At 42.5% G+C, this 9841-nt stretch overlaps 1 protein-coding gene across 1 annotated transcript; it reads right to left on the reverse strand.

Moving 5' to 3' along the window:
- Positions 1–942: 942 nt before the first annotated feature.
- On the reverse strand, positions 943–1179 carry LOC118709556 (metallothionein-1L). Its single transcript, XM_036421731.2, has one exon. It carries the CDS (start codon positions 1132–1134, stop codon positions 958–960), a length of 177 nt encoding a protein of 58 aa, XP_036277624.1. The 5' UTR covers positions 1135–1179; the 3' UTR covers positions 943–957.
- Between the last annotated feature and the right edge of the window lie 8662 nt (positions 1180–9841).

Consider the following 9841-nt stretch of genomic DNA (forward strand, 5'->3'; position numbering starts at 1 on the left):
ACAACATGGGGTAAAAGGCTCTGACATCCACCAAGGTGAATACCCGCCTACAACTTTTGATTCTACAGTTGGCCTTTCTTATCCCTGGATTCAAGCAGTTATGGGTAGAAAACAGTATTTTATGTCAGCCAATGGGAACCTTGGTTGAGAATGTGAAAATACTGGTTTTGCTCTGCTATTGGTTTCATCTGTGGATGTGAAGCCACATATAGGAAGGGCTGACTATTGGAAAAAAAAAAGTCCATGAGTAAGTGAATAGCGTGGTTTAGATCTGTGTTTTCCAAGGGTCAACTGTAATTAATGATGGCAATTGAGATAGCTGAGAACACCGGGAAGAGAAGTTGAAGGAGTTCATTTTTTATAGAGCATGCAGGACTTGGAGAAGACTTGGGTGTGAACCCTGAGCAACCACTGCAAGGCCTGTGACCTCTCCATGTTGGGTTTTCTTGCTTGCGAAATGGGGGCATTCTGCCTATCTTACAGTTTTGGAGATAAATGATGTAGTGCATGTGAAAATGTCTAACGCTTTTTAATATATTCCTGTAATAAAGGGACGATTGAAGGGGAAAATCCCAAGCAATTAAAGGAATATAGTTATTTACAGTCAACCAGAACCATTAAAAAAAATGACCTTTTCTGGTCACACAGGCAATGGGGGTAGCTTAGGAAATGTACCGGCAGAACCCACTAGAAGCATGGAGGTGTGTCAGACAGACAGTATGTTGTGTGCAAATCCCCTTTCAGGAAAGACTGTAAGCTTGTTCTCTTGGTTCATTTTCCACTTGTAGTAAACCATGAAGGTCCACAGATGATTATTATTTTTTAAGTCAACAACTTTTATTATCCTTCGCATATTTAATAGAACAGAGAATACAGCGAATGGGTCAGGGTGGAATAAAAAATAACGCAGGTTTGAATACATAGCTCTATCGCAGTGGGGAGCAGGCTCCCCGGACCTCACGCACAGCAACTGCCCTTGTCCGATGTTCCTTTGCAGACACAGCACTGGGCACAGCCCATGGGGCAGCAGGACCAGCAGCTCTTCTTGCAGGAGGTGTATCTGCAGTGTTTGCATTTATAGGAGCGGGCACAGGTGCAGGAGCCACCAGTGGCACAAGGGTGGTGGGGGTGCATCTCAAGCAGAGCTGGAGCAGGAGCTCCAAAGCAAGAAGAGAAGAGGCACTCAACGCTGGTGCAGATTGAGGTCAAGGCCCACAGGGTATTAAATACAAAAGGTGTGGTGCGCAGCGCCTGGGATATCAGTGTACTGGCGCAGTGACAACATGTTTTGCATAATTGCCTTAATAAGCTCTGGGCTTCAAAACACGGTCCATGTTGTTTCAGGAAGAGAGTTGCTTTCTTTTCATGTTAGGAGGCTGTGGTTTGGCCGACAGGCACAGAAACAAGCCATGAAGGATTTAGGAGACATTCCCCTCCATTTATCTTGCCTCTCCTTTCACAATGATCAGCTGTCTGGTGAAGTTCTCTGTCATAATGAGATGTGTTCTCTAAGGTGAAAGGGGGCACAGGGCTCAAAAGAAATCCTTGGAGCCTGACTAGCATGGCTCAGTGGTTGAGCTTAGACCTAGGAACCAAGAGATCACTGGTTCCATTCCCTGTCAGGGCACATGCCCAGGCTGCGGGCTTGATCCACAGTGAGTATTATGCAGGAGGCAGACGATTCATGATGTTTCTCTATCATTGGTGTTTCTATCTCTTTATCCCTCTTTCCTTGCTCTCTCTCTAAAAATCAATAAAACGTATTTTAAAAGAAGGAGTGGGGGAAGAAATCCTGTGATGCTGAAGGGTTGTTGAAATCAGGAGGGAGACTCCCGCAAAGGCCTCTGTACTATCAGGCTTTCACTAATTTATTACAGATTACTGTTCAGGTGAGGATATCAAACACGCCACCAAGATTACATTACTTATTCTCATTTCATATTGATAACGGACGGAGCAGGACGGAACAGAGATCAGATCCTGTCCACACTCATGGCTCAGTCTAGGGAACACGTTACTCCCAGCGGGAGGACTCGGGGAATTTTTAAGTTGTAGGAGCTCCTGAAGAAGAAAAATAAACCCAAAGTTTCCTCATTGAGGGTTATATTCATATCCATATTTCCAGATGGCCCCAGCTCCAAACTGGCTGAAAATGCGAGAATGCAACCTCCATCCCTGTCTGCTACCTTAAAAAAAAAGTCATGGCCGTTGATTGAGAGTAATGAAGCCCAGCTGCCATGCCTTCCTTGCCATCAGCTCCTGCGGGGGAAATGGGGCTATAAACTCACACCTCTCTTGAGGCAACGAGGGAAGAAAATGTCTGGGCCTTCGCTTGACACCTGGACCTCACCGTGGCGCAAAGTAAAACTCATCAACTCAGGTGGCCAAGAAAAGCAGATGTTTCGCACGGTCGAGTGTGAAGTGTGGGAGAAATGGCTTTATGGGCCTTTGGCTGAGATGCTCACATGTGAATGTTATACACAGGAAGTCATCAGGTAGTGGAATAACATAAACAGACCAATCTTCATGAAGTAATTTATTTGGAATTGGCAGGAGCAGCTTCAACTTCTATAGCACAAAGGAACAAAAGGATCTACTTTTTATTCAAATGATGTTTCAACCAGCAGGGGCTGCTTATAATGAAAAAACAGGGGCACTGTTTCCTTAATTTTCAACATTGATTCATTTTCAGAGGGGACGATGTTGACTCCTGGAAGTGCTGTTGTATTTCCCAAAACACTTGTGAAGGTAGCGATTTTCCAGTCTCTGCTACCACTGGGAGAGAAGTAGGGATTATCCACAGTCAACATGTGGGGAAACTGAGGCTTACATTGGTCAGAAAATGTGGCCACAGAGCAAGTAAGAAGTGGGAAAGGAATTGAAGAGAATCTTCTCTAAATTCAGAGTTCTTTCCACTCAGCTGGTGTTTTTTCAAAGTGTGGTATGTGCCACAGGTGATACATGAGATGATTTTAAGTTGTATATTAATTAAAATGAAAATACTTTAATAGTTAGGTTATTTAAATCTATATTAAAATGATGGAATAGCCGAAACCAGTTTGGCTCAGTGGATAGAGCATCGGTCTGCGGACTAGAAGGTTCCAGGTTTGATTCCGGTCAAGGGCATGTACCTTGGTTGTGACACATCCCCAGTGGGGGGTGTGCAAGAGGCAGCTGATGGATGATTCTCTCTCATCAATGTATCTAACTCTATCCCTCTCTCTTCCTCTCTGTGAAAAATCAATAAAATATATTTTTAAAAAATACTTTAAAAAAGATGGAATAGCATAGTGGTTAACTCAGGTTAAACTTGAGTCTGGAACCACCCAACCTGGATTTCATACCAAGTCCTACTGCTGACTGTGTGACTCCTTCCTCATCATTCAATGAGCTAATATTTGTAAAGTACTTAGAGTAGGGCCTGATGTACCCTAAGAGTTCTGCAAGTGTTTGTCAAGGAAATAATAAAAATAGCATATTAAATTTATGATTATATGGGCAATTTGAATTTGTAGAGGGTAAATAGGAACTTATGTTTGAAAAGGAAGGGAATAATTTTGAAATAAAATAGGTAATTAATATTATAGGTAAGGATCCTATACAAGGAACATGACTGGCACTTGGGCAGCCCAGTCTATACCAAGAAGGACAGCAACACAAAGAATTTTGAACCCAATGGGCAGAAATGGTGGACTGCACCTCATGGACTTCCTTGGAAGGAAAAGATGTCAATGGGTTCTTGGCCTGTATTCAGACACTTGCTAGTTTTTTGTATATATTTATGTTCTCACCTTTTCTAAACAAGTCTTTCAGGCAATACTCCTTAGAACCAGAGAACAGGCTGAAAACTTTAGCAACAAATACAGTGGAAAGCTGCCTTGGTTTCTTGCTGTGCCTGATTCAGTCAGTGGCAGAAGCAGGAGTTGGAAGCAGACCTGACACAGGCTGTTGGAGGGAAGGGACTTGGAGAAGCTGGGACAAGAGGAGGAATTATCAATTCAGAATGCCAGACACCATGACCATACAAAGGAGACGGGAGGAGAAATGCCTTCAAGTTAGTCATCTGCTTCCCCATCAGATAGTTATGTCAAGGAAACAGAGGAGCACAGATCTACTGATACCATCAGATGCTATTCCTATTCCTCGAATGGCAGGAGAAATAAATAAATAAATAAATGTGCCATTTGTGCTGCATTTCCTTTAAAGACAAATTTACTGTCACCTGCCCTTCCCTGGACTTAGGTCTGCACTCCAGCCAAGCATCCTGGTCTTGTTTACCTGAGTTATCGCTGCCCACTTCCTTAATGAACTACTGCAACAACTTACCTTTTCTAAGACAAGTCTTTACTAAGACCTGTGTTCTCTGCCCTCAAGTCACTAATAAACACAGCAACCTAAACTCTCAGAGCCAGGTAAGCAGAGTAACATGGCTTCTTCCCTTTTTTGCTTGGGGACAGAATCATCTTAGGTTCCCAGCTGACAGCCACATCAGTGTCAGGTTCCATGTCACTCTCGGCTGGGGAGACATTGGTAGTCTCGATCTCTCATGCTGTAATTTAAAAAATCTTGGCATGTAGGAGAGGGCTTAGAGTCAGGCTGGGTTAGACTACCTGACTCCAACAGGCTCCTTCTCTTGCTTCTTCTGCATAATCAAAGTTATGAGTTGTAGTAGAAAGTTACTCTGATATACTTAGCCAAAAGTTTCATTTACGGAAGGATTAGTGACAGCTAAGATAATTGAAGAAAAAACTGGATAATCAGATTTTATAAAGGGAAGAAAACATAAGCAGCTCTAGAAATCTATAATAAATAGCTAGCATTTATTGAGTGCTTACTAGGAACCTGCCATTGTTCTAAGCCCTTGACACATACTAATTCATCTGACCCTCACAAAAATGTTATGAGGTGGGTGCCATTATTATCCTCTGGGCAAAAGGATTTACTCTGGAAACCAATATAATGATATGTGTCAACTATAATGCTACCGTGTTTCCCCAAAAATAAGACATCCTCTGAAAATAAGACCTACTTACAGGTTTCCTTCTGAGTGAAATATAAGGCATCCCCCCGAAAATAAACTAAACATGAGAGATTTGGTCCACCGATTCTGAAAGAAATGGAGTCACAAGAAATTCACCAGGAAATTTCAGGAATTGGATTGTTATGATAATGTTCTAGAAGATGATGACATGATTGTCATTGAATAAATGAGTAAATTCTTGATACTGTAGGATTCACAGTTTGTCTGGTTTGTGTTGACAACTACTGTACTACCGTACCGTATACAAGTAATAAATTTCCTGTATTTTCATTTAACAATAAATGTGTACCGTAGTCTTCTTCATGGAAAAATAAGACATCCCCTGAAAATAAGACCTAGCGCATCTTTGGAAGCAAAAATTAATATACGACACTGTCTTATTTTCGGGGAAACAGGGTAGATAGCATTGCTTATTGTAGAAATGATCCCTGGTTGGTTAATAGCCCCTAGACTGGGAAAACTAGACTAGTAAATACTTATTAAGAAGTGATTGTTTTGTGGCTTCTCTGACTCTTGCTACTGCCATGTTCTTATGTGAAAAGCTATGCCTGTGAATTTGTTACACTACTTTTTGGAGTGGGAAGGAGGGTTTTTATGCCAGAGCAATTCCTACTTGATGTGGATCTTGGCTTCTTGGACTTGAAAACTACTGTGTGGAATATTGTAAGGGCTCCTGTTTTGAAGAACATCAGAGAGGCCTCTGAGTAAACTAATGCCAAATGTAGAGTCTATTGCTGTCTTCTGAGTCTGACTCTTTAGCTGAACCTAAGAAGACCCGTAATGGGCATTGCATATCACTTTTATATACAAAAAGGAAACTGAAGACAGTGAAGAGTTAAGTAACCCTAAATAATTGAAAGACATGAGGGTAATAAATGGTATCCATCCTCAATCCTGGGCAACTTGGCTCTAGAACCCATGTGATTCTATAATACAATATCTTTTAAACAGTTGGCAAGTCTATATAGGGAATAAAATTCTGGAAGTATTTGGTCCAATTATTTCCATTCTTGGGTCACTCAACTCAAAATGCAAATCCCTGGATAACCCAACTAGACAATATCTCATCTCTTGGTTATCATGGTGCCTTGACTGACAATTTCCAAGAAAAATCAGAAGCAAGGAAATGGATGCTGATTGGACAAAGACAGTGAATGTCCATAGGGCTCCAAGGACAGGTAAATAATGGACATTAACCTCCTAAGATATTTGCTGTTTTTATTGTTGTTTTATTTGGTAATTTCTCACAACATGCCTTTCCAAATGTTATAAAACATTCAATTATTCAGTCATTCATTTATTCATTTACTCATTTAAAATTCTGAGAGTCCTAATTATGGAAGAATTCAGCATTATGTTTTGTGATGTCTGGCAGAAAAGGTGTTAGAGAACTAACCTTTGTCAGAGGTAGAAGACACCAGGTATAGTTATTGAGGGAAAATTATATACAAGGGAGAGAAGACAATGGCCAATTGAGGGGAGTCTTTAGAGACCAGATCTAATTGGGTCATGGATGCACACTAGGATGAGTCAGGACAAGGCCCTGATGTCCACTAAGAGGTGAGAGTGGGCAGCTGGGCGGGCTTGAACAGGGTGAAGTTGGGAACAGAAGATAGAACAGAGAGCATAGGCTGGGTGTGGTATTTGGATCCCAATCATGAGCTGGCACCTGGGATTGTTAGAGAAGAGAGAAGAGTTAGTGAGTTTGCCAGGCCAGGAGCATTTGCTGAGGGCCTTCAGTGAGAACTCTATTCCAAAAGCACATCTGGCACCACAGTGTTGACAAATGATGACAGCTCAGGGCTTCTTAGATGGCTGTGTCTGGTGGGTCAAGGCCAGTTACCCTGTGGGTCTCTAATGCTGCTGGTCTTTGGCTCTGTCCTTTCCTGTTGCTCCAGTCCTCCTCCACTTTCTGTGGGTTCTCACTGGGCCTTGCTTCCTGGTGACCTCATGCTTTGGAAAATTTTTCTTCTTTACTCCTAATCCCAAATCTCAAGGTGTCACCAGTTGTCTGGCTAGTGAATTCAAGAAATGAAATCAGAGGATGAAGTTGGTATTGGTGACTGAAGGGTTTACCTGTTTTCAAGAACATGTTTATATTTCATCAGTCCTGTGGAAACCTTAGATAAAGAGACATTTCTGCTGGTTGGTGGACAGAAATATTTTTCAGCTGAAGGATCTTTGGCCAGACCTCAAACCCTGTAAAAAATCTGGTGAAAGAAGAACTTTCACAAATGAAAGCTGGCAAAAATATTATGCATATTGCTTAGTGATGTAATGAAGCCCTTGCCACTTAATGTGTAGAGGCAGAATGGTTACCAGTTAGAATTTTCTCAGAGACTCCATTTAAAATGGACTGGACCATTGGCATCCTTTTAAAAATAATTTTTTTTCTGTGACACCTCAATGCAACAAGGAAAAAAAATACCTATTTATTAGAACTTGCAGTCTTTTTCCATGGTCCCTCCCTTATAAAGAAGAAGGACTCATAGTGGGAAAACCAAAACCACCAGTGAAGCCAGAGAGGCTAGTTGAGCTACATAATGGAGACCTGAGGTGGAGAAGGGAGTAGGGGTGGTGGGAAAACCAGACAGGTGAATGTTGGAGAAAGTTTTGGTGTGGCTTTGAGAGCAGGATGGGGAGGAAGACTTCAGGAAACACCTGTCATCTATGGGGAAGATATTGAGAATGGCAGAGATTAGGAGTAATGGATTTTAAAGATATCTTCGTGTGCATTAATAATGCACTTTACCCTTTGGCTTCTGTAAAGGCTGAGCATGAATTTGAATTGTTTTTTTTTATTATAGTTTCTGATGGGCATCTGTTTCTTTAAACATGTTCAGAGTGGACCACAATGCTGTCTGGTAGTCACAGAGAAGAAGCTAGATATAAGGTAGATAAATCACAAAAAAGATATATAATAAATAAATGGTAAATCACTCTTGATCAAATCAGCATGGACAGCCCAGAGCACCCCTAAGGCTCACCCTTGTTCCTTGAGGTGCCTGCTCTGACTCCTGGGGCTCTGTGAAGCCCAGGTTGAAATCACCCTCTGAATACACCCACAGTCCCTTCCGATTCTGAAAGGCATTGTGCAATGCCAGCCTCGCCTCATTCTCAGTTGCAGACACTGACCACAGGCAAATGAGACTTTCTGGTTATATGTCTGCGTTGCCACATTTTGGAAACAGCACTCTCAGTGGAGAGCCTGTCTGGCCCTGGGCCGTGGGGTGGTGCGATTTTGTGAATGGGGCCACTGTGGCTTTGTGGGTCCAGGTAGCATGACCCAGCTCCCTGCTTTGTCTTGGGGTGGATGTCTAGTTGCACACCACAGCCAGCCTCTGGACCAGGCTGCTCACATTACCAAATATTTCCCTCTGGCCTCCAGACATGACTTCTCATAAATCCCTTTGCTGTATCCTGTTGAAACAGGGCTCAAGGGTTTGAACCAGTTTGTTCAGCAGGACTCTGGGTGTCCTGCAAACAAGGAAATTACTTGAGATCAACTGAGAGAGCCATGGTTTGGGGCAGGCTGACTTGTAGAAGACACATTGTTGGCCTTCCAGAGTGAGCTGTTCAAGGAAAAGACACTGGCATTCGGCTGCATAGAAGTGAAAGACACACAAAAGAATCCCAGGTGTGGAGCCCCATCATAGAGGCACAACTCTGGTTCTTGGGATGACATGACATTGGTGTTCACCAGTAGATGAAATGTGTGTTTTTCTATGCTTCCCACTGGAGCAAGCTGGAATTACCTCTCACTGAGAATTTTCAGACAGTATGGTGCATCTGCTGAGAACTCCAACATAGAACTCTTTTTCTTTTTTATCCTCATCTGAGGATATATTTATTGATTTTAGAGAGAGAGAGAAAGGGAGAGAGAGAGAAAGAAAGAAAGGGAGAGAGAAAGAAGAGAGAAACATCAGTGTGAGAGGGAAACATTGGTCAGTTAGTTGCCTTTCATATGTGCCCTGATCGGGGATCAAACCCAAAATTTAAGTATGTGCCCTGCCCCAGAGTAGAACCTGAAACCTTTTGGTGCATGGGATGATGCTCTAACCAACTGAGCCACCCAGCCAGGGCCAGCATAGAACTCTTAAGACTAATGACTGATTTTCTTTTTTAAATTACAAAAGTAATACATGATTATTTTTCCCACAAGCGCCCATCCAGGGCTAGAACCAAACCTGCAACTGAGGTACATGCCCTTAACCAGAAACAAATCTGGGACCCTTTAGTCCGAGGGCCAAAACGTGATCCATTGTGCCAAACCTGCTAGGGCAAATTCACAGATTGAAAATTCCCCTTCCTTCTCCATGATTTTTTCTTCCAGAGGTAACTGTTATTAATGATTTAGTGTATGCCCTTCCAGATTTTTTTCCATAAGAGGCTTGGCTTCCAGCTCTGAAGACAGATGCATACAAAGTGCTGATGCTACTGTTTTAGACTTCAGTAGACAAGTAGGATTTGAGCGATTGGGGCTGATTAAGGCCTGGTGGGACGCAGTGGCCAAACTTAGCCAGCCTCTTGTTTTGAGACAATGATTTTTCCAGCAACCCTGCTCCTGTCTCATGGGTTTTATTTGCTCATATATATTGTTTTTAATGAAGTTTTAATGGCCTAGACCCATGTTTGATTTATCTACTTTTACAACAGGCGGTGATGGACTTGTGAGCTGTGTCTGGCCTGCTGCAAGTCCTCGCTGAACAGTCGGCAACTCCCCAGGGCTTCCTGATGAAGAGCTCCGCTTAGTTTATGAAAACCTTCCAGGTGTTTCTGCGGTGATGGACTGGTGGTGGG

This window comes from Pipistrellus kuhlii, unplaced genomic scaffold, assembly GCF_014108245.1.
Source record: "Pipistrellus kuhlii isolate mPipKuh1 unplaced genomic scaffold, mPipKuh1.p scaffold_m20_p_7, whole genome shotgun sequence".
Classification (NCBI taxonomy): domain Eukaryota; kingdom Metazoa; phylum Chordata; class Mammalia; order Chiroptera; family Vespertilionidae; genus Pipistrellus; species Pipistrellus kuhlii.